Consider the following 27,702-nt stretch of genomic DNA (forward strand, 5'->3'; position numbering starts at 1 on the left):
AGACTAAGGTTTTACTGTTTGATTCTTCAATCAAGGTGGTATGTTAAAATATACTCTCTTGCCCTCAGAACGTCTCAGAGCGGTGATTTAAATTTGAGAAGGCGGGTAGAAGAGAGTCTAGAATAGGACGATGAAGAATATGAGCAGTCAAGTGTCATAGTTCATGCTGACTCCATTCATATTACTTCATCTTTGTAGCACCTAGTTATTGCATGCAAGCATCCATATCCTTTGAGAGTCATCTATTTTAGTTTCAGGTCATGGTATTGGTTGACGGGGCTATCTTCATGAAATATATCGTTCGTAGCCCTAATGAGATGAAGGTTGACAGCAGGCCAGCAATGAAGCCTTGATAACAGGGTAATGGGATGCTGTCCTTACTCTGATCCTTTTACGCTGTCCTTGTGACTCAGTAGTTCATTGTTGGCATCATTCCTACGACATTAGCACATTTTGACTCACTTCTACCTGCTTATGTTATAACTGATGCTCTTGTTGCCTAGCCTGTACTATTGAGCATATTCATCACCTAAAACTGCTTTTAAACAAAAGACGACTCCCTATTCCAGCGATCTTTGACTGAGCTTCCCGATATCTTTGCTGTCTTGTCCGTCACACTTCTGGGAGAGGGTTTGTCTTACAGGAAATTCAAAACAAGATGGACCGTCTGCCTACTGAGCTGCTCCTACTGACAGGGGAATACATACACAACCTGCCGACGAAGCGTGCTTTAAGCGAATGTTCTCGGGGATTCCAGAAAATCTTTCAGCCTCTACTCTATGCATCAATCACACTTAGTCCACGGAGAAGCACACCATTGATGGTCCAGAACCTTTGCAGACACCCGCATCTAGCGAGCCACGTACGCCATATAAGATTTGGACTTGGCTACTATTGCGAAATTCGGAACGGGCATCATAAATTGCAAAACAGTCGTGGTATAGACTCCGCTTTGGTGGATAGAATACTGAACGATACATTCAAAACGAGGGGGAAGAAGGCCAGATGGAGGAAGTACCTTTACGGGCGATGTGCTGTGGCTTGGGTGGGCCTGTTGCTAACTCTTGTGAGTCGCTTGGAAACACTTTGGCTGGCTCATGATCATGATGAGCTGCTGCAAGATATCTTGGAAAAGGCAGTTATGCGTCAGCGTCCTTTTCACAATGCTCCTCCGTTTCCCTTCCTGCAAGAAGTTATGGTTGGCGCCCTTACTGGGCACAGACCGGTAACCACAGACCTTGCATTGCCATTTTTCTATTTTCCAGCTGTTCGCGAAGTGCTAGTATTCAACATTCAAGAGCCTTTACAAGCTGGTTCGATATCGAGATCACTTTGTACCTCGGCTTCGACGAATTGTGCTCAAGCTCCGCTCAATGGTGGTACAAATACTGAGTGTAGCATTCCTGAGGTTCATATGCGAGGCCTCTGGGATCATTTTTGAAATTCAAGCTCTAGACTTTTAAGAGGAAAAGGTCTCGAATTGTTGCATGTTGACCTTTTACCACACATCTGAAGATCAGATCAACGAGACAAAGGTGTTGTGATATGGAGCTTTTATTACTTGCTTAAGGTTATCGATTGGACTCAACCAACAGAGTGGGCGATAGTCATTATATCGACCTCATACCGAAGTTTGCACGATGCATAATAGAACACGGTTATTTATCCCCTGGACACTACTTGCTCATCATGGGCTTGCTTATATATCACCATCTTGGCGACAGCTACTGGATCTAGATTTGGCTCTGGATCGAATAATAGAATGTCTTAATGTTTGCTTCTTGCTGTGAGCGTTTTGCCTTTCACATTTGTCGAACATCTGGAACTTGGCTCTATGTGATTTCACATTGATTCTGTCTGTTATACGGCACTCATTTGTAGTACTCGGTAAATCACAAGAACAATTGTCATTCAGCTATCATGATATGTTTATCTCAAGACAAAATATCAACGCAAGCGTATTTCTACTTCGAACTGGTCATACAGTTACCCGCTGCATAAGATAGATTGCAGCCACAGAATAGATTGAGAACAGAGAATACGCCTGTAGAGAATACTATACAATCATCTCATCCAGATTCTTTCATATATGCAAACAAGAAAGCGCCCAACCAAAAACTCCCGGCAAAAAGACTCGCCCATGATTCATGCACAAAGCTTTTGACTCCCCTCGGCCCAGTGACCATGGGTATAAGTACAAGATAAAGGTATATATCTGGGGGTAAAGCCAAGACCCGATATTCCTTTGAACCACCACACATATCCACGAGATTTTCATTTCTCACCCAGCAACTCCTTACGCATCTCCTCACGCTGTGCCTTCGCCTCATCCTTCACCTGACTCCGCTGCACCGCAGCCTGTGTCCGCATCTGTTCCTGTTGTTCCTGAGCCGCAACCCAGACTATTCCAGACCTCATTAGCCCGACGACCATCTTCCAATCTATATCCACTTCACCCCAGATAGATGGGAACAAAACATACTCGACTTATCCGACTTAGACCACTGCTTCAACCGATTCACATAATCATCGAATTCCTGCGCACGACGATCTCCCTCCTCCAAGCTCCGCCGTTGAAGCTCGGGGTTATACCGCTTAAACAATTCCTCATCGGTAGGACGGATTGATTGGACGAGAGCGGGGCCGCCGACACAGATCACTGTGCCGCTAGAATAATAATATCCCATCAGCTTTTCCGTCGGATATTGATATTTAGAAAATTCACAGAAAGAAAAGGTAAACTTACACGACGAACATCTTTATCCAAGTTCCGGCTTTGGACATGGTGACGGAAGGAAGAAAGTTTAAGCTGCGCGGATGGAATTGCCGAGACAATGATGTCAGATTTTGTCGATATGTATTGGTTAACTACTTTTGAACCCTGATGAATGGAGTAGGAGGAGTTCTATTGCAGGTGTGTGTGTGGGAGGTAGATCCACGCGCAAGGTGCAGCTCAATCGGGAGAGAGAAATAATAGGCTGCGCATAATTGGGTGGAAACGGAATAGCATCATCGGTGGTTCGGCGAGTCGGGATGTGGCTGAGATTTTTGTTTGAGGCGAGTGCGGGTATGGAAGGGTGGCGCAGACAGGGCGGATTGATCTGGCAAACGATGCAAACTTTAGTGGGATGGGAGAAGAACTCCGCTGTGAAGGGGGGAACAAAAAAAGGGTACAAAAAATAAAAACAAAAAAAAAAAGTTCATACGCTCCACCTCTTCTGACACTAGGTTAACTGTTTCTACTATTAATCACTACCTTTTGCTAGTTACTGGAGTAGATGCTGTTTTAGGCATTTCTATTATCTCATTCACGGATACTGTCATGTTCGGAAGGTATCGAGGCTGATCTGTACGGAGTAGTCACTATTTTCATGACTTACCCTGTTCGCTGCAGAGTATGTCGCGTGTATAACGGTTGGATCGAAGAGAGAATTTCGGCAGGGGCCTATCTGATACAAACGTGGTGACAAAACTATGCAACGGTTGTAGTTTAGTCAAGGGATAGAATGTAAGCAATGTAAGGAGTGAGCAGCAACACGAGACAACCAATTCAACGTCATACAGTAGGCAATGGTTAGAGAAGACGTTTATTATTGACGAATCATTGACATTAAAAGCACCGGACATACTCCCCTGCGTTTCGAAATTGAGATCCTCTGTCACGCCTTTTTTTTTTTTTTTTTTTTTTTTCATACACTGCTTGGTCTCTACAGCATCGTACTCGTACTAACCTCCTGTGAATTGCCCTAAGAGGCAGGGGGGTGGACATTACGAGTAATACGGAACATTCCATGAGACTAACCCCTATTACTTGACGCCCGATTGACAATATATGATTAGACGCAGATGGATGGAGGTAAATAGATTGGATGACGAATTTATCCGTTCAATTGGTGCATTTCTTGCATCAGATCGCTAGTCGCAAGTTGTTTCAGCGATGTATACGGAGGAGTACAGGTTTGTACTCGGTACCTATCGCTTATTGATTGCCATTATCAGGACGAAAGAAAGCTATAATTAGGACAAGGTTATCGGGACGTCAGGTAACCGCTGGCCCATGGTTTGCGCCGAGGGCATCCATGCAAAGACGGAGGGGAGGGGAGTTATTGGACTCGCCAAGAAGTGAACTTGCACCGGGGTCTTTCTGATTGGGATGACATTGCATCTTAGCAGCCTTGGGAACGATACTAAACTACTCGATACTCAAGGGCTGTTACCGCTTTCTCCACTTTTCATAGAAAACGGATGTTGCAAAATACAGAGAATACAATCCACCTGTAGCGAGAAGGAACAAAAAAGAAAAGAAAAAGAAAAGCAAAAACCCTGAAATGGCTGTTATGGAAAATACCAACAGAGACCGATACCATTTACCCTAAATTGAAATCAATAATTTTTTGACTACTGAGAAACCCCGTTAGTTGCAACCCCGTTAGTTGCAATACCCCGTTAGTTGCAAGCGCCACGGTGGCCACATTGATTCCCCATACAAATTTGCAGGAACCCCGATAACCTGCAACTTGCAACCATAATTTCAACTGCCCATACAATTTTGCAAGCAACGGGGTATTAAAAATCTTAATTCAACGTCATTATCTTATCGTTCAGAATGCCTAATCCTAGCAAAACAAGTAGCCAGAAGGCTGCCCTGCGAGCTCAACACGTTCTAAAGCCTTATTGGACTCTAACACAACTTGCTGAGTGGTTTAAGCAGAATTATAATGAGACAATAAGCGAGTCCACAGTATCTCGAACCCTTTCACCTCGATACGCATACCTCGATAATCCTTCCTCCCAAGACCTCAAGCAGACCCGGCGTCGAATACAACACTGGCCAGAGCTAGAAGCAAGCCTTTTCGAGTGGATCCAGCGGGCTGAAGGCCGTGTGCCGATTACACAAGACGTTGTTCGTATGAAGGCTATGCAATTCTGGGCCAGGCTCTATCCCGAAAAGAATATGCCTCGATTCAGTAATGGTTGGCTTCATCGATTTCAAGCCCGCCGGAATATAAAATGCAGAGATCTACATGGTGAAGGTGGAAGTCTTTCTGAGAGTGCAGCTACTGAGATGATTGGAATACGTCAGGCTCTACAAGGCTACGCACCTCAAGATATCTTTAATTGTGATGAGACTGGGCTGAATTGGAGACTCTTTCCAGACCGGAGCTTAACTACTGGTCAAATTCCTGGCCGGAAAAAGGAAAAAGCCCGTATTACTGCTCACTTTTGTTGCAATTCAGATGGCTCAGAGCGTCTTCCTATCTGGTTTATTGGGACAGCTAAACAACCTAGAGCCTTCCGTGCAGCACGAATTAATGTCGAGAATCTAGGCTGCTTTTGGCGTTATAATAAGACAGCATGGATGACTGGTACAATCTTCAAGGAATGGCTTCTATGGTTTGATAGGAAGATGACTGGCCGAAAAGTTGTTCTTTTAATGGACAATTTCTCTGCCCATGAGACTGCCTTTGAAGAAATAGGCCATGAACTACAGAATACGTTTCTTGTATGGCTGCCAGCTAATTCAACTACACGCTATCAGCCTCTTGATCAAGGCATTATCTCTACATGGAAGACATACTGGAAACGACACTGGGTTTCCTTTATGGTAGAGCAATTTGATAATGGCTTTAACCCAATATCAACAATGACAATTCTTCGAGCAGTTCGATGGGGTATCTCTATATGGAATCTTGAGATACAAAATGATACTATTAAGAACTGCTTTCAGAAGGCTCTTACTATTGAAGATACTCAACAAATTGCTAATCAGGAACTTACCAAAGAGATTGAGAATGGGCTTCAACAGCTACATTTTGCAAATCATATAAGGGAACTGATGGATATCAATCAGTTTCTTAATCCTGTGGAAGAAACAGTCGATGACAGTATCCTGGACATTGATGATGCTATCCTGATCCAGTATGAGCCTGGCAGTGAGCTGTCTGAAGATGAAGATGAGTTCTATGAACCTCTTCCCTTAATACCTGCCTCTGAAGCCTTGGAAAGTCTTCATAAACTCCGACTCTTTGAAGAGCAACAGATTGAGGGCAACACAGAGCTTATTCAGTTGCTTACACGCTATGAAAAGACGCTTATACAGAAGAAGGTCGAGCGTCAACGTCAGACTGATATACGCATGTTCTACGGTTGACACCCCGCTTAGTCGTCTGCTTAGTCGTTGATTATACAGTCTGCACGTCAAAAGAGCGCCGGTTCAAAACCAGCTCTCGTCTACGTTGTCAACATTTCTGGACGCCTCATCGACGCTCCCAGGACGCTCAAACGACAAAAGAATGATGCCCCTGTCGCCTCACTGTCCAGGAATCAGACTGGCTCTGTCCACCTGCAAGCCAAAACCCGTAGGAGTTGGCTATTCAGCGGTAGTATCTGTCATACGTCATCAGCTTCCTACGTACATAGTGGTTTAGACCACTGAGCTAACGGGGCACGTGATTACTCTGGACCCACTTTCTAAAAAGTATAAGCTACGTAGGCAGTAGATCTACTAGGATAAGCGTGTATAGAAACGTTCTATGTTCTGAATAGCTTCATTTTCTATATATATATATATTCTATTTAGTGGTGTTGCAGGCGGTGAGCCTACCGGCCAATCATAGTAAAAACCCCGTTAGTTGCAATACCCCGTTAGTTGCAAGGCGAATTTTTGGCTACTATCCTTGCAACTAACGGGGTTTCTCAGTATTCTACTCCTTTTTTTTTTTTTTTACTTTTCCGGGTACCTACATTTTGTGTTCATGAATTTTATTACTTCATTGGGCCCACTTCCCCACTACACATGGGAAAGAATACTAAAGAATCCACTAAATGTGCTTAGGGGATGTCAGGCCCTCAAGTGTGAAAACCACGCTGCAACAAGTGGGACAGTGATATCAAACAATCAAAACACCAGAGAATGATTGCGGGACAGGATGTGGGGACAAGAGAAGAACCAACACTGTCCCTGAGAACAAGTCACCTGCGGCGGAAGTAAAATTAGGCAGACAGTGAAGAAGGCAGGAGTCGTTCATTTAAAGTCTTCCATGCTAGAAAGGATAATCCGATTCCTTGTGTATTTTGAACCCCCCATTGTTATTCGTGGGTACCTGCGCGGTTCAGTCCCGGATATTAAAAATTACTGACTAGTAATTACACACATCCATACAAACCTCCGCGGCTCCATCCGGACATCCCATTTTAATCCATTTTATCTCCTCTTAAATAAAACTCACCCTCATTCACCCCCTCTGTGGTCACACGCTCTTTTTTTCCCGCAAACCACAGGGACTTTGTCGTTCAGTTGTTTTTGCTTTTCAGTTTGATTTCGATCCCTCCGTTGCTACGTCTCCTTCATTCCTTCGGAGAAGCATCCCTTAGTCCCCCTCCCCCTGCGGTTCTGATTTACCTTCGAACACGTTGGTTGTCCTGGCGCATTGACGCTCCCATCGCGCACTCGGCTTTTCCAAGCCCTCCGCGCCAAAAGACTGCCCGCTGACAATGTATTTCCTGTTCCAGGCCCGCGGATTTCATTGATTGGTTCGTTATCGCATACTTCTGCTGCGCTTGTTCGACTAGAGGGGCTGGTATTCATTCTTTTGCTGTCGCGTGGTTCCAGTAAGCTTCTACCGTTTCCCCCCCCCTTCAACTTGCCCTGACTGGACCTTTCACACAAATGCACCCACCAGCTGACCTCCGGTAGATAGATACGTAGTGGATGAGAACGAAAGGCGTGACACAGACCCGCATCGAATTAGTTGATGCCCAGCCGGACAAAGAAAACTAACCCGTTTCTCTTTACTGAACGACAACCATCTCCGTAACCGAAGCTTTGAGCTTTGTCATGGCTTACCCTCAGCGCCCAGCGCAGAGGCCTCCACCCGTGCGAAACTACGGCCCTCGTCCCTCTCGGCCCGCAGGCCCGCCGCAAGACGGGTATTTTGACCAGGGTTATGATTACGGTTACGACAGCGGCCCTTACCCACCTGGTAGTGGAGGCTATGACGATGCAGGATATGGTTATCCGGGTGATCAAGCGGTCCCGAGATCATATGGACCCCCACGAGGTGCTCCACGTCCACCTCGGGGAGGCTATGGTCCTCCCATGGAGTCACGACCTGATCGCGGATATGCGCCAAGAGGTCAACCACCGCCAAATCGATACGATGCGCCTCGCGGCTATGGTGACAGGCGAGTGCCGCCAAGGCAAGATCGCTCAAGGCCTCGTGAGTGACATTTCGCATCGAACGGGTCCTTAAATCAAGTACTGATCGTATGCCAGCCCCCCGTCCTATGCCGCCCGCCTCCAACGCAACATGGGACAACCCGTTCCCGATGTTTCCTTCCCAGGAGCCACGCAGCCGGTCCGGCTCAACCTCAACAGGAATTGAGACTGGAATGGCGAGAATGGATCTAAATGCGCCAATGTCGCCCGTAACGATGCCAGACCGTCCACATACATCGCACGGACGACGGCAGGAGATGCCTCGACAGCCGCCCCCTGGTTCCGCTGGACGAGGTAGGGGAGACTACCCTGTTGGCCCCGTAAGGTCTGCGAGCCAAGGGCGCCCGTCGACCGGACGGTCTGATCGGAGTGAGCGGAGCGAGCGATCTTATACCGACCCTAATGGACCCCCGCCGATACCACATATCAACAGAAGCGCAACCATGCCTGTTACAGCTGCGCCGACAATGGCACCACCGGTGGCCCCGCCTGTGGCTAAGCCAATGTATCCCGGACAGGCAACATACCAAGACCCCACATTTGCCACAAAGGCCAATGCACACAAGTCTCTTCATGTCGACGCCTTACTAGATAGCTATTATAGCACGGCCCATGCGGATGAACCCGACATGCCTAATTTCGATGCTATGCCGGATGGCGGCCACGGTGGTGCATTCGACGAAAGTTTACCCGGATTAGAGCAACCGAAACCAAAAACACCTGCTCCTTCCGCTCCCCAGGGCCAGTATGCGGCATTCAGCTCGCAGCCGACCGAAGTTCATCATGTTCAATCTCAGCCGGAGGTGAGGCCAGGGGTTGTGCCAAATCAGTTCGAGAATGCAGGGTTTCACTTCGACCTCCCTGCGTCAGCACACGCTGCCCAGCACCAGGAGGGGATGGATTACGGATTCGGTTATGAAGATCCGATGCAGACTCCGCACCAACAACAGCATGGTAGCTGGGGGTCGCAAATGAATGCATACCCCGATGGCCAGACTGGGTACGCAAGCCGCGATGGCTCTATTCGCAGCAATGGACCTCCTCAGCCGTACCGGGCCAACCAGCTCGCATATGCGAATGAAGCGCCACCACCAGCAGTGAATCAGATGGACCCGGTAGATCCCGAGCAAAACCCCGATGCGCTACCTCATCATCCGGCGCCTTTCCGGCCCGGGCACGATCAGGGTAACAAACCAGCACCTGTACGCCAGTACAACAGCGCGGCTGACTCCGCACCGCCTCCTGCTGTTGCGCAGCAAGGCCCTCCGGTTGATTCACCCGCCGGACCCGTGACGCAAGAAGAACTTCAACAATTGCAGCGGGTGGTCAAGAGCAATCCGTCGGACAAGAAGACCCAATTGTTACTCGCCAAGAAGCTGGCCGAGGCCTCGGTGGTACTGGTTGAGAGTAGTCGATTAGATCCCAAGTCCAAGGCGAAAGCGAAGGAAAAGTATGCGATGGATGCGTACAAAATCGTCAAAAAGCTTGTGTCCAGCGGATACGCTGACGCGCAGTTTTTCCTGGCGGACTGCTACGGTCAAGGATTATTGGGTCTTCAAGTTGATCACAAGGAGGCTTTCCACTTGTACCAGGCTGCTGCCAAGCAAGGGCATGGACAGTCGGCATACCGCACGGCTGTGTGTTGCGAAATTGGCGCGGAAGAAGGCGGCGGCACCAAACGGGATCCGTTCAAGGCAGTACATTGGTATAAGCGTGCTGCATCCTTGGGGGACCCACCAGCGATGTACAAGATGGGAATGATTATGCTTAAGGGGCTTCTCGGCCAAGCCAAGAACCCTCGCGAGGGTATCTCATGGCTGAAGCGTGCCGCAGAACGGGCCGATCCCGAGAACCCACACGCACTGCATGAACTTGCGCTCATGTATGCCAATGCGGGTCCGAATGACATCGTCATTCGTGATGAGGCGTATGCTAGTCAACTGTTCCATCAAGCTGCCGAACTAGGGTATAAGTTCTCCCAGTTCCAATTAGCCACCGCTTACGAGTATGGGTTGCTGGGGTGCCCCGTGGACCCCCGGCAGAGTATCTTTTGGTATACTCATGCGGCAGCGCAGGGCGAGCATCAAAGTGAGCTTGCCCTGAGCGGATGGTATCTGACTGGCGCGGAGGGGATTCTGCAGCAGAGCGACACGGAAGCTTACCTCTGGGCACGCAAAGCCGCCACTTCCTGTCTTGCAAAGGCAGAATATGCGATGGGCTACTATACCGAAGTTGGAATCGGTGTCACCGCCAATATGGAGGATGCTAAGCGATGGTATTGGCGAGCAGCGGGTGAGTTATTTTGCAGTCCTATCACTTTGGTACAATTGCTAATCAACGTTATTCTACCAAACAGCTCAAGGATTCCCGAAAGCCCGCGAACGGCTTGAAGAACTCAAGAAGGGTGGAGCTCGGATGCAGAAAGCTCGACTTTCTCGGTCTGGTGCCAACCAACAGAAGCAAAACGAAGGCGACTGCATTCTCATGTGAAGTCAGAACGGGGGGTGTTTATAGATTTAATGTCTGATGCACGAACATTTTCTTTTCTTTTATATCCCATTTGCATTATCTTTATTTTCTTTCGGCCCGGTTGGAAATAATATTCTGCACATGGTTGAAATGTTGGATATGGAAGACTTGACGAATACCATATGATGTATACCCCATAACTTATGTGCTTGCAGAACATAGAGCGAGATTCCAAAGAAACTAATACTAATATAAATACAAATACAATACACTGCATGCACATAGAATGATAATCTTTATTAATCATCAATATGCACCACTTTGATACATATACACAAATCACATACACAAAACCAAGTACCAAAATCCCCCGGAGCGGACCGATTCCGCACTTCCGCGCATCCGGCTGACAACTGCTTACAATTTGCAATCCAAGCTCGCATAACCATTGGCTACAATATATAATTGTATACAAATCCATCCAATCCGATCCAGATACCTACACAAAACTTACCTACAAAACCACGTTCCCTCTTCTATATACCACCCCCCCCAAAACCCCAAGAGATAACCACTATATGTCTTCCCAACCCACCACAACCCCAACTCAACAAGCGACCAAAAAACCCTCTTCCACACTAACCGCGCTCTCCATCCTTACCGTTCTCATCGCAGTATCTCTCGCCTTTTTCATAGGCTACAATACCAACAACAACAATAACAAGACAACAGAGGAGCAGCACCTGACCTCCCAAACCGCCAATCTGTTCGGTCTTAAACGTTTCTTCACAACTACTACTCCCGCAGTTAGCAGGGAGATCTCAAAGACAGCAGCGTCCCGCAAGACTGCTGGTGGCAGTAGTAGTGAGAAGATGAGTCGAACTCCGATTTACTTTTTGAGCCATGGGGGTGTAAGGTTTCCATGTCATTGATCTTTTCCTCTTCTTTTCTGTGAGGTTTTAAAAAGAGAGTGAGAGGGAAATGCTGATTTTTCTATATTTTAAAGCCGAATGTCATGTACCAGACGGATCACCCGGCATATAAGAAGCTGGGCCAGATTGGGAAGGAGATTACGACTAAGGTGAAGCCGAAGGCTGTGGTAGTTTTCTCGGCGCATTGGCAGGCAGGTAGGGATATGATTCAGGTTAATACGGCGGAGATTACGGATTTGATTTATGAGTATGTTTTTCTTTTTCTTTTTGTACCCTCTTTGTGCTCTGAGATTTTTTGGGTGGGGATATCAGTGGTGTGTGAGATGCGTGCTGACTTTCACGTAGTTTCTACGGTTTCCCCAGCCATTATTACAAGGAGAAGTATCCCAATGTGGGGAGCAGGGAGGTTGCGAATAAGGTGCTTGATCTACTCGGAAAAGCGGGCATCAAGGCGGAAGGTGTGAAAAGAGGATTGGATCATGGCGTGTGGGCAAGTTTCAAGTGTGGTAGGTATATTTCCTTTGCGAGAGATGGTGGTTGATTCGGCGGACGAGAACTAATAGCATATAGCGTTCGAGCCTGAGTCGAACCCGCTGAACGTGCCCATTGTGCAGGTTTCGCTGTTCAACAATGAAGATCCTGTCGCGCATTACCGGCTCGGACAGGCCGTGTCTAGCCTCCGCGATGAAAATATCCTCATCATCGTCTCCGGAATGGCGGTCCACAACCTGCGCGATCTGTGGTTCTCCAGGAACGATTCGCGACCGCTGCCGTACACTACCAGCTTTGACGAGGCGTTGAAGAAAGCGGCAACGGCTCCCCCGGCGGAAAGAGAACAGGCTATGGCGGATCTGTTGAAGAGACCCGATGCTCGGCAGGCACATCCAACTTTTGAGCATCTGCTTCCCATCCACATTGGCGCCGGAGCTGCGGGAGACGATGTCGGCAAGAGGCTGTGGACGATGGGTGAGGGCAGTATGAGCTGGGCGCAGTTTAGATTCGGTCAGGTAGCCAACAGTAGTAGTTCTCTGTGAATTAGATGGTAAAAATAGAAGAGATTCCAGGCGTTCCTTGATTGTTCGAAGTAAACTGAATTTTCCAATTCATCTATAGATACAATGGTTGACGATTTGAACACGATGCATGGACATATACGGAAGTGCGGAAAATTCGCTATGACGACTCCTTCACGAGCTTGGTAAGTTTTTCTTCGATCTGTGCATCCGACAAGCCTGTATAGCTCTGGCATCAGTAATGGAGTCAAAACCGATTAGAACAAATGATCTCCTACCGTTCAATGGCTCGAGTTGCTCCTTGCCAAATGCTGTATATCACTCCTGTATTAGCCTTTTCCTGCGTCGCTCGCCATTGAATTTACGATTGCAGCATACCGTATCTGGCATACACCTTAGGCTGAGTACCGCTGGCCTCGCGCATCAGAATGGGGACGTGAGGGTTGTGCTTCTTCATGGTGGGATATGCGCGCTTCAGGAAGGACCTGTAGGGTGTTATTTATGAATCCCACGCCATGCCTGATCAGATATCAAATCTCCGAACACACCTTGTGGGAGCGCTGTGCTCTGAAGTCTGACAGAAAAGGAAGCGCAGCTCCTTCAGACCCTTGGTGAAAACGTATTTGCCGGACATTGTGAAAGGTGGATGACGGGAGACCGGGTTAGGAGGACTGACGGCGATCGGAAATGAGAGTAATGAGCTGCTTCCCCGATCAAACGGATCGAAACAGAACTGGGGTATCAATTGTAGCCAACGGAGGGGTGATCGAACGATTGAAACGGTGATGAATTGAGGTCTGAGGCCGTGGTCCAATCCGGTCAAGCGTGATTGTCACCGCTTACCTCAGCCGGAAAAGAGCCGCAACCCCAACGATTGAAGTATTCCCGACGGCGGTCGCCGAGGTCGGCTTCATATCTGATATCCTATCCTTCTTTTGATTCACTTTACTTCTTCTTCTTCTATCAATCAATCTCCACTCCTCCATTTTTATTCCCCCCAGAGTTGAAATTTGATCCTCTGGTGCGACCTTACATTGCTAATCTAAACTCCGGTTGAGAGCCCATCTCCACTTCTCCGCCTTCCGGCATTTGCCTCTCCCTTCCCCATCTTCTTCTCTCCTCACACTCAAGATGTCCTCCCGTGTCGGTCTTCGTTTCTTCGAGAACACTCGCGCTGCGTTCCGCAATGCGCAACGTCGCTTTGGCGCCGGACGCCGCTTCCAGAGCTCTGATGCCGCCGCCGCCGAGCAACAGAGCACTTTCCAGCGTTTGTGGAACAGCCCCGTTGGCGTTAAGACGGTGCATTTCTGGTATGTTGTTTAAATTTCTGGGCAGTTGTATAAATTCTTTGTTTTAGTATACTGTTCTAACACTTGTTGCTCTAGGGCCCCTGTCATGAAGGTATAATTTACGCCCTCCCTTGCCGGACGCCGTTACGCACCCTAATGAGGAATAAAATATAAACCGCGTCGGCGGCTGCAGTTTTCGAACCATATATCTATGGATATCGCTAACTTTGCTTAGTGGTCTCTGGTCATCGCCGGTATCTCCGATCTTGGCCGCCCCGCCGAGAAGCTGTCCTTGACTCAGAACGGTGCCCTGACGGCTACCGGTGCCATCTGGACCCGCTGGTGTATGATCATCACCCCGAAAAACTACCTGTACGTTGATCTCAGAGAGCGCAGTCTATAAAATAAACAGTACTGACTCGTCCAGGCTTGCCGCTGTCAATTTTTTCCTCGGATGTGTTGGTGTCGTTCAGGTCGGTCGTATCTACAACTACCGCCGTAGCCTGGAAGGGTCTCCCGTCGAAGCCGTCAAGTCGATGGAACACGAAGTGGTTGACTCGGCGAAGGAGGTTGTCGCTAAGACCGAGGCTGCTGTTGAGAAGTCCGCATAAATCGGTTCAATTGGTTCCGCTAGATGGGACTCTACCACGCAAGGGGGCCCGACGAGGGTCTAGGAAGGAAATCGCTCATCGGGAATATAGACCGTCGATTGATAAGCTTCTGGGTGAATTTGGGCATCTGGCACTCGATAGACAATATCTCGGGGGTTCTACTGGTTCAACGCAACATGACTGGCGTTCTCGTTTGTATATATTAAATCAGGACTGCACTGGCTTCCCACCGAAGACGTTAGATAAACCGAATTTATCTAAAAAGTTTCTTCACTTATGCCGGCTAACAAGAGACTGGTGAATGTAATCGAATGCCGAACGATAACATGGAAACAATTCACAACGGCGAACAATGGTCATTCAGTCCGCTGGTCTACGGAATACGAAGACGACTAGCCCTTTATATACAGCAATGCACTTTGTTCGTAGAGTTGGACGATCATCACTCTTTTCTTCTTCCCCTCTCAAGATAGTAGATACATAGTATACTGTCAACAATACACCGAAGGGAAATCTACCGAGTCCGAATAAATGAATAGTATCCACTCGCATACGCCCTATAGATGTGAGATTAGGTCATGCCAACCCCAACATTGAAGCGACCCCGGACACTCCACATGAATCGCAACGCGTTCAACCAACCCTAGTCGAGTAACTGAATGTTTTCCCCATAAACAAGTCCAGCCATGAATCCGGGGACGCAAGACGGAGGAACGATCGACCAATTTCTCCTCCCAATCGGATTAATCCCGGCCGTATTATCCCTCCTATCAGAGGCGGCAAACCCCAACCCTATACAACATCCGTTAATTTCAGCCTTCATTTCTCCGACACATCTTGTCTTATGATGAATACCGCAAAGCTTCGACCACATATATTATTGCCTAGCCTACTCCCCACTTTATATTCTTCCGCTGGAGAGAAGATTGGCGGGAAGTAAATGAATGGTTTTATCCTAATGTCCGGACTCGTTGACACATGCGTACTAGAGTATATCAGGCTGCTCTCCAGAAATAAAACCTATATATTCCCCTTTATCTCCGTCTAGACCGTAGGCCCTTGGTAGAACACCCTTATCCCCATTGCACCTACGTACTAGACAGGGTCACCACGAATTGAAACCCAGCCATTGATTGACCTCCTAAACCATAACAAGACCAAGAGCCATGAAGCTCACCCAAGCAACAACCCTCCTCCTCTCCCTAGGCCTAAGCCTACCGGTAGAAGGCTTCTCCCTGTCCAGAACCAACGCAGTCGGACCCAAGCCACCATTCCGACCTCTTCCGGCCAGTTCACCCCGGAACAAGACCTGCCATGTCCAAAGCAATGACGACGGAACGGACGATGCACCATACATCCTCGCTGCATTAAAACAATGCAACAATGGCGGCAAGGTCGTCTTCGCCGAAGACAAGGAGTACACGATTGGCACAGCCTTGGACATGACCTTCCTTAAGCACGTGGATCTGGGTATGTACAGTACAAACATTCACCACTTAATCCCCATTGATATTTCTACATATAAAGCCAAACCAAACCAAACCAACAGAAAAAGAAAAGAAAAAAAAAATAACTAACCATAACGACCCAGAAATCCTCGGCAAAATCACCTTCACCCCAGACACAGACTACTGGCAAGAGAACTCCTTCAAACACACCTTCCAGAACGCAACCACCTTCTTCAACCTCGGTGGCACAGACGTCAACGTCTATGGCGGCGGTGAACTCAACGGTAACGGCCAGGTCTGGTACGACTTGTACGCCGAGGATGCGCTCATCTTGCGGCCCATTCTCGTCGGCATTATCGGACTGCACGGGGGCACGATCGGTCCGCTGAAGTTGCGGTATTCGCCGCAGTGGTATCAGCTTGTTGCGAATAGTTCGGATGTGCTGTTCGATGGCATTGATGTTTGGGGGTATAGTAGTAGTGAGCATGAGGCGAAGAATACGGATGGATGGTGGGTTTTCTTTTTTTCCCTTTCCTTCCCTTTTCATTCTTTCACCCCCACCCCGCCCGGTCCTTTTTTTGGGGGGTTATTCGGTTTATCTCTATTGGGATTGATAGAGGTGCTGATGATGGATAGGGATACGTATCGGTCTAGTAACATCGTTATCCAGAACTCGGTCATTAACAACGGTGATGGTATAATCCCCCCTTCAATTTACCTCTTGATGAGGCCCCCCGCCCCATAAAGAAAGAAAAGAATATACTAACGAGAACAAAAAGACTGCGTCTCCTTCAAACCAAACAGTACCGAGATCCTCGTCCAGAACCTCCATTGTAACGGTTCCCACGGGATCTCCGTAGGCTCACTAGGCCAATACCCGGGCGAAGTCGACATCGTGCAGAACGTCCTCGTTTACAATATCTCCATGTACAATGCCTCTGTATGTTCCCCCATCCTCTCAATTCTAGTAATGGAGCTCAATTTACTAACGAGAGCAAAACCAAAAAGGACATGGCCCGTATCAAGGTCTGGCCTGGTGCTTCTGCCGCAATGTCCGAAGATCTCCAGGGAGGAGGTGGTCTCGGCAGCGTCCAGAACATCACCTACGACAAGATGTACATCGAGAACGTGGACTGGGCGATTGAGGTTACGCAGTGCTATGGACAGAAGAATCAGACGTTGTGCAATGAGCACCCGGTATGACTTTCTTTTCCTATCCTTTGGGAGATGCTGTGTGGGATATCATGTGGAAGGGGTGGTTTTGGCTGACTTGGTTCGAAACAGAGCAACCTTACGATTAGCGATATTTACTTCAATGATCTCACGGGTGTCACTTCTAAAAAGAATGATCCGAATGTGGGAACGATTATTTGTTCGAGTCCTGATGTGAGTTTTGCTGCTGCTTCGAGGATGGTACATGGGATGCTAACGGTTTAGGTCTGCTCTGGTATTCATGCGACGAATATCGACGTTAAGAGCCCGAAGGGGAACAGTGATTTCATTTGTACCAATGTGAGTGGCTCATATTGTAATTAATGAGATTGCAATGCTAATACTGTGTAGGTTGATGAGGAGTTCTTGGATGTTAACTGTGCTTCATCTAGCTAGTCGGATGTGTGAGTGTTGGATACTGAGAGGAACAAAGTCTGCGCAATGATTTTGGAATTGTAAATCCTCCCCCTGACTCTATGCTGTGGTATTTAAAATGTCCCTCTAAACCTAGGTATATGTGCTCGTAACGCCTGAATGCTCTAGTGTATCGTACAATCATGCACCCATTCCATCGTGTATACAGCGAGCGCCTGTCCAAAAAAGAACAAACGAGAAAAAGCAAAAAAGAATTGAATGAGTCGTCGGTGAGTGACTCATTCATCAAGCGTCATTCGTTGTCGTCCTTCAGCAGAACTTTAAGTTGCTCAAGCTTGTCCTCACACTTCACTTCCATGCGCATCACCACGTCCACACTCTCTTTCTTGGTGATCAGAAGCTGCGACACAAGCCAGAAATGGTAGCCGTTCTTGTAAAAGCCCATGGAGGCCCAGTCATGGCTGGAGGTTGCACCGCGCAGCCTCGTCCAGTGGTCGTGCCACCGAGAGAGTGCTATGCGGATGGAAGCGAGTGTAGAGTCCTCTGGTATCGCTGAGCTAATACTAGAGCCCCGAGAGTTGGGTATCTGCTGGGAATGCGGGGCCCGTGATTTGGGCAATATAGTAGCGAGAAGTGTCATGTGCGTGTTTATGAAAGCGTAAAGCACTGTCTCCCGTCAGATAATGGTGGCATACAGGATATTATCTACTTACAGTGAATCAACATGAATGTGTCCAAGACAGTGAGTTTGGCGAGGGTTTCTGCAACGGTAGAGCCGGATGTGGAGGGTGATGAGGCCCGACTGCTTTCTTCTTCGAATAACTTTTGGAATGCTTCAGAAAGGGTTATATCTCGGGATAGTTCGAAGTTAGGTTCCTGGAATGGATGCGCCGATTCAAACACGGACTCCACGCAAGGCAACGCACACTCCATTTCGTTATGAGACAAACGGCATGGATAATTCGAATAGAACGAAAATGCGCAGTCCAGCAGCGAGATTAAGTTGATGGCGCTGTCAAGTGGTTAGTGACATCGTGAAATCAAAAGATGGTAGCTGGGCGCACCGTATACGACACTCTCTCTGAATCCATAAATACTCATGGAGACGCTCCTCGGGTCCATGCTGAAACGTGGGTAGACCCATTCTGCGCGCAACCTGTCCCTAGTAAGCCCGGACGAACAAAACCGCTGATTTGCACCAACCCTACCTTAATGACTTCGCTAAACCGATTCTCCATTGCTCGGTTCCGTGACGTACGGCTTCCTGACCAGTACTGGCATATCACCATGAGGAATGCAGCCTGTAGATTCTGGAATTGAATCCAGCAACTAGGCTCGTCGTCAACATTTCGAACCCCATAATATGTCGAACTGATCTCATTTTCGCCAGAGAGAATTCCGCTGGAGAAGACAAACAGTTCCGCAAAGTCAACCAGTCGCTGTGCGGCGTCTAGCTCTCTCTTATCCTCAGTATACTTGGCACCCATGAAGCAGACTGACGTGAGAAGCGACAGCGATACGGTCCTCGGGTCAAACGTTGGAACATGGATCATTGGGCAATTGGGCTGCCAGTACTTGAAGTATAACGCCATATATTTCCGCATGCGAGTAGGTGTCAGTAGAAAGTTCAACTTTTCTGAAATCTCTTCCTGCGTCTTAGGATCGAGACGAAGAGACCAAACTTTCGTCAGAATCGCCTGTATCATGGCATTTGCAAACGGAGCTTCATGTTCGTAAGCGGGCTGCTGCCCAGTGAATCTAAGATCTGAACCTTGCGTGGAGGGTGCCATGGGCTGATACGCCATCCCGCTGGTATACGGATCATTTGACGACCTATGGGGATCTCCAAACGGGCCATTAAAAAAGTCGAGAAATGTATCGTGGAAGAAAGAAAGAGTCGACGGGTCTGGCTCAACGTATGTTGGTGTGTATTCCAGGTAATTCTCCTTTGTCGTGTATTCTAGGATGGAGCTGTCGGCTTCCTCAAAACTCTTTGGGTTCTGATAATCGTTGAGCGTACGGGGTCGGTCATTGCTGGGAGGAAGGTTCCAGTGTTCCGTGAAAGTATCTGTGCCTCCATTGAGGAGGAATTTGATTGATCCCCGATCTGACGACGGTTCTTGGTCGTCATTCTTGGAAGATGCCGAGCCTATACAGCGATGAGCAGGCAGTCCGGAAAACAGCGAGGTGCATAAGTGGTGCTTATACCTCCCAATTCATGATCTTTCGCTTGATGGTGCTCGTTATTGCAATGGAGGTTTCTTTTCTGACAAGAACTGCAAGGCCGTAAGCCATCGCATCGCAGTTTCATCGCCGTACACTATTTGCGACAGGTCGTTAGGAACTAGGCCTGGTGGCTTCAATTCGGATGGACTTGCCGATTGACACGCATGACGCCTTCTGCCTCTTTGTCCAGTTTCGGGAATCTTTCGGTCTCCTCGTTGGGCGCAGTCCGCGTAGTGGTCCCGTAGATTGTCACTATATGAGAGTACCATCAATTGATTGTTGCGACCGACTGGGTAGTTAAAAGGGATCCGCTCTAGACGGGATAACAACAGTGAAAAGAAAAAGAAAAGAGGGAAAAAAACAAAGGGAGAGAGATAAGAGAGAAATTACAAACCAACGAGCGAATGATTCATTGCAGAAAACACATGAGTATGGCTTTACTCCGGAATCTGCAAGTCAATTAATTCACCAGTTAGTTGTGATCGGGGAGGTTTCCATCGGCGGCCACAGCGTCGCCGAGACCGGGGGCAAGACAAAGGCGCAAAGAAGAACATACGGCGCAGATGGTGGCGCTTAAGATGGTCAATGCGGGTGAAACCTCGCTGACAGATGGTACAGCAGAAGTGCTTGCTTGCAGAGGATTTCATGGCGAGAATTTGGCGTGCATCGGGGAGAAGAAATCCTGGGGTAAAATGGAGAGGGGGGGGGGGGTGTGGTGAACCGTGATAGAGGAAGAGAAATGCAATGGACCCTTTCGGGGGGCGGATGAAGTGGAAATTCAGTGGGGAATTAAGTCAAATGGAGGCAATGAGATGATTTCACTGAATGACTGGGAGTAGAAAGACGATCCAAAAGGTTCGCTGTTGAGGGAACCATGGTCTCATGAAATCCATTATCAGAATCGACCGGGATTTCTAAATCATGGGAAAATGATGAGATTCTTATTCCATTGAATTCTTACCATGACTTACCTGAAACAGACGCTGCGCCTGTTCCACTACGTAATATAACCGTTTCCTGTTCTAGTCAGCTTTGCCATCCCATTGGTCCGCTTCGGTGTTGTCGTTACCATCAGCGCTTGAATTTTCAATACCTTACCAAAGGCTCCTGAAAAGCCGTGAACGGGAAGCGTTTCGTCAATCCACTGCCGGCTTTCTAAGGAAGGGATCCACAATGATCTTCGCCAAGGGTATCCGGTCTATACCTTCTCTGGGTACCTATACCGAGTCCTTTATGGCACCTGCCATACTTAGCTATCTATACCAAGTCTATACTATAGTGTGATGGGCTGATAGTACATTAGCTGGCCACGGGACAGACTATTGAGTTCTAGACACTAGGTGTGAAACAAAGCCTACAGGCTGCGACCACTTCGATACCCCTGAAGAGCAGCAAAACAAGAACAACAGGCTTTAATGCGCGGAATCTATTGCACTACTAAAGACATCATCATATTTACAGCCCCAAATAATCATATCAGGATCGGTATCTGAAGAGGGGCTGCATTCTTCGTCACTGATCGGCGTCCTTGACATGCGTCCATCACGCCCCCACTTCCACTGCGGTAGCATTCAATAATTGTGTCGGGAAATCGATTTGATCGTCATCTAAGTAGTTGACGTGGATTGTTTTGTTCTTTTCATTTTCCGTCCATCCATCCCCAAGCCATCCGTTCGGGTTATCGTTCACATACTCATACGCGAAATCTTCCCACCGAGGCTGTGCAAAAACTTTCAGCGAATGAAGAGAAGATCCTACACCTGGTTAGTAGTTGAACCAATACACTGAATGGGTGTTTTTTTTTAGAAGCATTTTATGGATAGCAAGGCATACTAACCAGGCCACAGAGCTACCACCCTACCATCCTCGGCTCCCCCTTTGTACCAGCTGCGACACTTCTGTCCGAAAACTGTTTGGGCAAAGTATTGATCGCAATATTGTGTAAACCGATTGACAGCCTCTTTCTTTATCGCTAGTGCTCGTATATTGTCTCGTTGCATCTTCTGGACACAAAATGTGAAATAATCTATTGCCTTCTCGATGAGGAGCAAGAGGTTGCCTTCCCCGAGTGCTGAATTAGGCCCTAGGCTAATGAAGTAGTTGGGGAACCCATCAACCATCATCGAGAGATAATTCTCTGGAGTCTTCTGCCAGCGGTCTGCCAGAGATATGCCTTCACGTCCGATTATCGGGAATCGCGGTGAAAATGTAGTGTCGAAGCCGGTGGCACAAACAATAACATCAGTGGGATGATGTGTTCCATCGGCTGTGATGATCCCATCGGCATCTACTTGGACAATAGTGCTGCTGATAATGCTCACATTATCATCCGTCAAGGCTTCGAGGTAGCCAGGTCCGGGTGTCAAGCGGCGGCAGGCAGGAGGAAAAGACGGCACCAAACCACTTAAAAGTTCCGGTTTTCTCGATAGTCGCCGCTTCATATTCTCCAGGAACACTTCCCTGGCTTCGACCTGTTCCGGTGTACCTAAAATAGTGGTACCATGGACGGATTGTAGTTCGAGTTCAATCTCTGAGTATCAGGTTACAAAAACGAGTTCTCGGCGGATATGACATGCTGTTATCTTACCTTTGCGAAATCGTTGGTATGCTTGATTATCCTTCTTGAATGTTTCGATTTCCTCCGGAGTGAACGAGACTACCAGAAACCGTTAGCACGCTACAAGACTAGCGGGAAGGAAGTACGTACAATTCTCTATCTCAACGTCCCGTTTATCGATCTCATCACGAGCGAATGTGGGCGCGATCCATGTCCGGCCTCTTACATAATGGTCAAGACGTGCGACTTTTGGTAACATTGCAGGGACAATCTGGATCCCACTAGAACCGTTCCCGATCACCGCGACTTTCTTACCCTGTATATGAGCTTGTTAGCCATGGTTCGACGCAGACTTCAACCGAATTTTATCTTACGCTATAATCATAGCTCTGGTCCCAAGAAGCACTGTGCAAAAGCTTTCCTTTGAAATCATGGAGACCAGGGATGTTGGGCCATTTCCAATTGTTTAGAGCCCCAGTGGCTGAGATAAGTACATCGCACTGGTCTGAAAATGTTGAACCGCCGTTGATGTCTCGAATCTTTATAAGAATGAGTAAGTCACCGTCATTTGGGAATAAGGAGAAGATGACGATTCATCTTTACCTGCAACTGCCACTTGCTTTTTTGCTCATCCCACACCGCCTCGCCGACTTCATGATTGAGCTTGACATACTTCATGCAATCATATTTGTGTGCCACCCGTTTCCAGTATTGATGGATCTCAGGGGCTGAGGCATAGAAGGTTGACCACTCCTTATTTGGTTCAAATGTAGCTTGATAGGTGTGGGCGGGGATATCTGCTCGAACAACCTGTATTAGACATGGACAACTGATAGCACAACATAGGGCCGGACAGGGAGGTTAGACGCACCGCATGCACAGCCCGGGTATCTGTTTTCATACCAGGTCCCTCCGATGTCTGAATTCTTCTCATAGACACAAATGTTCACATTGGGAATTCGTTGTCTGAATCGGATGGAAGAGATGATCCCGGAAATACCTGATCCAATGATGATGACCCTTAGAGCACGACTTTCGTCAACCGAGCGTGGTTCAACAAAGCATTTGCTAGCTGATTCCGGCTTTTTCTGAGTAGTCTCAACATTAGCAGCTCGAGCCAGCAGACGTAACATAGTTGAGGTTCCCGCTTAAGGGGTCAGTGAAGACAGTAAAAACGACTAAGGGGTATATGTCAAATCTGGCAGTGCAAAAGAAGAGTGTACGAAGGCTCGAGACTGGCTTCTAGCGTTGCGAACACTTATATAAAGCGCAGGTCAGGAATGCCGTATGTGCCTCGTGGCCGGCTTTTATAGACCGTTCGGGTCAGCAGCAGAGCAGCCTTATAGCCATTCAGAGAACCCAAATATCTCTCTTACACCCACCAACTGCCTGAAATATCCCCACAAATGGAGCTCGACTGCCGATCTCCTCCCCGTGTCCCCATTTCCCCCCCGGGTAGGCCTGTGTTCGGGGAGAATAACAAATGGCGACTCATCTTAAGGGTTGATTTTCCGAGATACTTAACGAAAATTCCTACAGTGAACCTTCTAAGGAAAACTTCGTACAGTAGCCTCGGCTACTAGTGTGGACCGGTTCATTCAATGCTGCTTGTTCAATTGAGCCACAGATGTATTCTTTCTGCCATATACGTGTTGACAGCAGCTGACCAGTCAAATAGGTAGATAAGGAACATGCTTTACCAAGCTAAAACTACGGCGTGAGCACCTAGACACAAGGAACGCTGCATGATCGTAGCGAACTTTCCGTGGCAAGTAGTTCTTCGGGCTTGATATCTAGTAGCCCTTAACACCGTTTGTTATAGGTGCTGCCAGCTCATCACATCTTGTGGGACATTTCATATGCGACCAATCCCGAGTTAGAGTGTGAACAACAAAAAATTGGTATTGCACAAAATCAATACAATTATCTTTGTGAAATAAGTTTTCACAGCAAACAAAATCCTGTTCTATCCCCGCAACCCGAGGTACAGTAAAAGAAAACCAGTGGATACTCCATCCACCCCAGGTCTCGGGAATCCCCCGTGGTTAAGATAAATTGCGGGGGTGGAAAGTTGATGTGCTCTCCTCCCCGGGATGGCATTATGGTCGTGTGGCATTGAACCGAATGAGCTAGTGCAGACGGTGGATCGAATCATGGGTCACTTCGTTTGAACAGTGCAATGATGATGGTGATGATGCTATTGTTGGGATTGCGCATTGTATGTACTTGCATTAATCCGTAAATCCGTACGGCACTGAGCGGAAGTGAACTGCATACGGTGTAGGAAAAAAGGAATGTCTGTAGATCTAGACTCCATCCATTCAAGAAGGGCGGAATTACGGCGCGTATGGACAAGTTCTCTCATTGGAGAAGATATCCCTGTCCAATCTTGTTAGAAGTTTTAAACTTTATTGGCATCGGAGAACCCCCGGCAGGTACCCCTAGTAGCGTTTCGACACGGCATTTCTGGGTATTGTACTGTCATGCTAACTTACCGTATTATATTGTCATGGGCCTCTCGTGTGCCTCCACTACTAACCTCCTCCTAGAAGGTGACCTATATCGCCTGGTATGCACTACTGTACATCCACGCATCCTTTTCTTTGGTCTACTGTTCTTATCTGCAAGGCAACGGCGCCATAGCCTGACCCCTGATTTTCACTATGCCACATAAATGCTTGACTATGTATGAAATGACGATCAGAGAAATTGGTGATGTTCAAGTAATCAACAGTCAGCAGCAACGTCCCCGCCGAAAACTGGGGATAGTCTGGGGCCGAAGCCAATCACGAGGCTGGGGTTAATTGCCCTTCTCAATAATCGAGAGCAAAGCATCCCACGCATTCTGAAGCCCCACTCACGGGTGGGGATAGGGAGGATGTCCCATTTGGGGTATCTGGAGACCTTTAATCGCTATATTTCTACCACCATTCTAGCTTGAGATAAATGGATAAATTTCGAGTCTCTGCGCTCGCCCCTCATACATCCATTGATCCCTTGATCGATCACAATTCGAACATCCCAATTGATCCTCTCCCATGCCTGTATTCACCGAATACTCTGCGGCGTCGCGGGAACTGCGTGTGCTCCCCTCGTTTGCCCCTCCATTGCCCCGCCTCTCGTCACCATTTACTCGGGACGACCAAACAGAAAAGTATGAAGTGGTCATTGTTGGCGCTGGTCCAGCGGGACTCATGCTAGACCTGCTCCTGGCACGATACGGGCTCAGCGACGACTCGTTGCTCTGTGTTGATGCGAAGCCCGGAACTCTCAAATCAGGCCAAGCTGATGGTCTACAACCTCGCACGCTGGAAGTGTTGAAGTCCCTCGGAGTCGCAGATGAGATCCTGAACGACGGATGCCACATGGAAGAGGTGGCATTCTGGAACCCTTCCGCGAACAAGGACGAGATAATCGAAAGAACATCGATAGTTCCAGATGTCGCTGTTCCGGCGCGGTACCAGCATGAAGTGACTATTCACCAAGGTCGAATTGAACGGATTCTAGAGACGGATTTGCTGCGGTATTCGAAACGTGGTGTCCAGCGTAATACTAAACTTCTTGATGCCAGGATCGATGAAGCTGGAGATCCTGAGTTCCCTGTTGTTGCTGACCTAGAAACGGATGGACAGCGCAGAACCGTGCGCGCGAAGCACCTGGTTGGTGCCGATGGGGCGCATTCGATGGTCCGCCGTTGCATGGGACTGCAGCTAGTGGGCGAGTCTTTGGACCATATCTGGGGTGTGGTTGATCTGGTCGTGGATACGGATTTTCCGGACATCAGGAGACGGTGTGCCATTCACTCACCAGCGGGTTCGGTGATGGTCATCCCGCGTGAGCGCATCGCTACTGGTGACTATTTGACTCGTCTTTATGTCCAGGTGCCGGAGGAAGCTATGCCGGACGCGGAAGAGGTTCCCGTCAATGGGACTACCACTCCAAAGGCCGATGCTCGGGCTCGGAGAAGTAAGGTTACCTTGGAAAGCATTTTCCAATATGCAGAGGATGCGTTCAAGCCATATTATATTCGACCGAAAGAGAATGGGGCCGTGGACTGGTGGGCCGCGTACCAGATCGGCCAGCGAGTATCGGATAACTTTACGGTCAAGGATTCCAAGGGAGTTAATCGGGTGTTCATTGTAGGAGATGGTAGGGCTCAAGAATGCCGATAAGCTTTGAAGTCCACCTGGCTGACATATTCTTTTTTCAAATTGATAGCGTGCCATACCCATAGCCCTAAGGTACGTGACAATACGCTTTATCTATCTACATTACTGATTTGCTTTGACACAGGCTGGACAAGGAATGAACGTTTCTATGATGGACTCATACAATCTGGCGTGGAAACTGGCCTATTCCATCAATGGCCTCACCCCAGATTCTGCATTATCCGGGAAACCTGATTCTGTCTTGGACACGTATCATGTAGAACGCCACACGATCGCGCAGGAACTCATTGAATTCGACCGTGCGTTTTCGTCCATGTTCTCAGGCAAGATAGGGTCTGGAGAGGACGGTGTGGAAGGTCTAACTCACGACCAATTCCTTGAGGTCTTTAGCACCGGAAATGGCTTTACCAGTGGCTGTGGCATTGAATACCCAGAAAACTTGACCGTGGAGAAGAAATTAGGACAAGATATCAAGAGTCCAGTCACTGGTACAGACTACCTCTCCGGGATTCTACGCCCGGGAAGGAGATTATTGGATGTACGGCTTAAAAGACATGCCGATGGGAACCGGCGTCATCTGCAAGATGGTACGTTAACCGCTTACAGAAAGTTCAAAATTTGGCTTGCTTAGCCATGAACTAATTACGATTCAAAAGTCTAACCATGCGCTGCAGATTTCCTCTCAACCGGACGATTTCGTATTCTTTGCCTTACCTCATTAGACTTGCTAGATCCCCAGGGAACCTCTGCTAAGGCATTGACTACCCTTGGAACCTCTGTTCTCCCTCACTTCCCAGTCTCGACACTGGAGCAGGTGGTTATTCACCCTCGCCTTGACAAGACCTTCACATGGCGCGATGTGCCTCAGGAGCTTAAGAAACACTCCGAAATGCGGTTTCACAGCGGCTATGAAATTGATGACGTTTATAAGGTCTACGGCGTGGACCCAGCCCAGGGAGCCTTGGCCGTGATTCGGCCTGATGGATATGTTGGAACGATTGCAGCGTTAGACGATGTTAACCGGATTGAGAGATACTTAGCAGGATGCTTGAGAAAGGTTTAGATATAAAGTGTGATATACTACAAAGCTTACCATTATGACTAGAATCGAGACTATTTAGATGAGGGCACAACAGTCCACCGCTAGTACCTAGCTACCTTCTCTGCCTATCCTGTGTTTGAT

General features: G+C 48.1%; 9 protein-coding genes across 9 annotated transcripts; 5 read left to right on the forward strand and 4 right to left on the reverse strand.

Moving 5' to 3' along the window:
• Positions 1 to 1,984: 1,984 nt before the first annotated feature.
• Positions 1,985 to 2,971, reverse strand: BDV38DRAFT_260578 (uncharacterized protein). The gene is made up of 3 exons (XM_032055938.1): positions 2,747 to 2,971; positions 2,483 to 2,667; positions 1,985 to 2,402 (listed from the first exon to the last, which is right to left on the reverse strand). The coding sequence occupies exons 1-3, from the start codon at positions 2,782 to 2,784 to the stop codon at positions 2,275 to 2,277; spliced, it is 351 nt and encodes a 116-aa protein (XP_031908677.1). The 5' UTR covers positions 2,785 to 2,971; the 3' UTR covers positions 1,985 to 2,274.
• Positions 2,972 to 7,096: 4,125 nt separating this feature from the next.
• BDV38DRAFT_260584 (putative chitin synthase activator (Chs3)) lies at positions 7,097 to 10,942 on the forward strand. The gene is made up of 3 exons (XM_032055939.1): positions 7,097 to 8,219; positions 8,276 to 10,510; positions 10,575 to 10,942. Exons 1-3 carry the CDS (start codon positions 7,838 to 7,840, stop codon positions 10,706 to 10,708), a joined length of 2,751 nt encoding a protein of 916 aa, XP_031908678.1. The 5' UTR covers positions 7,097 to 7,837; the 3' UTR covers positions 10,709 to 10,942.
• A 323-nt stretch (positions 10,943 to 11,265) lies between these two features.
• On the forward strand, positions 11,266 to 12,653 carry BDV38DRAFT_287535 (DODA-type extradiol aromatic ring-opening family dioxygenase; the record flags this gene model as incomplete). Its single annotated transcript, XM_032060890.1, has 4 exons — positions 11,266 to 11,598; positions 11,694 to 11,866; positions 11,965 to 12,125; positions 12,190 to 12,653. 4 exons carry the CDS (start codon positions 11,266 to 11,268, stop codon positions 12,651 to 12,653), a joined length of 1,131 nt encoding a protein of 376 aa, XP_031908679.1.
• A 2-nt stretch (positions 12,654 to 12,655) lies between these two features.
• On the reverse strand, positions 12,656 to 13,404 carry BDV38DRAFT_202548 (L51/S25/CI-B8 domain-containing protein). The gene is made up of 4 exons (XM_032052479.1): positions 13,181 to 13,404; positions 13,011 to 13,117; positions 12,911 to 12,943; positions 12,656 to 12,851 (listed from the first exon to the last, which is right to left on the reverse strand). Exons 1-4 carry the CDS (start codon positions 13,264 to 13,266, stop codon positions 12,793 to 12,795), a joined length of 285 nt encoding a protein of 94 aa, XP_031908680.1. The 5' UTR covers positions 13,267 to 13,404; the 3' UTR covers positions 12,656 to 12,792.
• Positions 13,405 to 13,535: 131 nt separating this feature from the next.
• BDV38DRAFT_260594 (mitochondrial pyruvate carrier family protein) lies at positions 13,536 to 14,796 on the forward strand. Its single transcript, XM_032055940.1, has 4 exons — positions 13,536 to 13,942; positions 14,018 to 14,033; positions 14,157 to 14,293; positions 14,349 to 14,796. The coding sequence occupies exons 1-4, from the start codon at positions 13,764 to 13,766 to the stop codon at positions 14,530 to 14,532; spliced, it is 516 nt and encodes a 171-aa protein (XP_031908681.1). The 5' UTR covers positions 13,536 to 13,763; the 3' UTR covers positions 14,533 to 14,796.
• A 902-nt stretch (positions 14,797 to 15,698) lies between these two features.
• BDV38DRAFT_296700 (putative extracellular exo-polygalacturonase) lies at positions 15,699 to 17,588 on the forward strand (the record flags this gene model as incomplete). The annotated part of the gene is made up of 8 exons (XM_032062984.1): positions 15,699 to 16,002; positions 16,124 to 16,490; positions 16,617 to 16,675; positions 16,760 to 16,920; positions 16,989 to 17,177; positions 17,265 to 17,366; positions 17,418 to 17,492; positions 17,544 to 17,588. 8 exons carry the CDS (start codon positions 15,699 to 15,701, stop codon positions 17,586 to 17,588), a joined length of 1,302 nt encoding a protein of 433 aa, XP_031908682.1.
• A 271-nt stretch (positions 17,589 to 17,859) lies between these two features.
• Positions 17,860 to 20,440, reverse strand: BDV38DRAFT_274927 (C2H2 finger domain protein; the record flags this gene model as incomplete). The annotated part of the gene is made up of 8 exons (XM_032057928.1): positions 17,860 to 18,233; positions 18,281 to 18,579; positions 18,632 to 18,723; positions 18,776 to 19,716; positions 19,776 to 19,887; positions 19,946 to 20,045; positions 20,188 to 20,242; positions 20,350 to 20,440. 8 exons carry the CDS (start codon positions 20,438 to 20,440, stop codon positions 17,860 to 17,862), a joined length of 2,064 nt encoding a protein of 687 aa, XP_031908683.1.
• Positions 20,441 to 21,326: 886 nt separating this feature from the next.
• BDV38DRAFT_296701 (flavin-containing monooxygenase) lies at positions 21,327 to 23,483 on the reverse strand (the record flags this gene model as incomplete). The annotated part of the gene is made up of 7 exons (XM_032062985.1): positions 21,327 to 21,547; positions 21,631 to 22,323; positions 22,381 to 22,449; positions 22,501 to 22,666; positions 22,725 to 22,889; positions 22,954 to 23,147; positions 23,222 to 23,483. The coding sequence occupies 7 exons, from the start codon at positions 23,481 to 23,483 to the stop codon at positions 21,336 to 21,338; spliced, it is 1,761 nt and encodes a 586-aa protein (XP_031908684.1). The 3' UTR covers positions 21,327 to 21,335.
• A 1,905-nt stretch (positions 23,484 to 25,388) lies between these two features.
• On the forward strand, positions 25,389 to 27,582 carry BDV38DRAFT_287541 (putative phenol monooxygenase; the record flags this gene model as incomplete). Its single annotated transcript, XM_032060891.1, has 4 exons — positions 25,389 to 26,499; positions 26,569 to 26,591; positions 26,644 to 27,106; positions 27,194 to 27,582. The coding sequence occupies 4 exons, from the start codon at positions 25,389 to 25,391 to the stop codon at positions 27,580 to 27,582; spliced, it is 1,986 nt and encodes a 661-aa protein (XP_031908685.1).
• Between the last annotated feature and the right edge of the window lie 120 nt (positions 27,583 to 27,702).

This window comes from Aspergillus pseudotamarii (genome assembly GCF_009193445.1).
Source record: "Aspergillus pseudotamarii strain CBS 117625 unplaced genomic scaffold BDV38scaffold_79, whole genome shotgun sequence".
Taxonomy (NCBI): domain Eukaryota; kingdom Fungi; phylum Ascomycota; class Eurotiomycetes; order Eurotiales; family Aspergillaceae; genus Aspergillus; species Aspergillus pseudotamarii.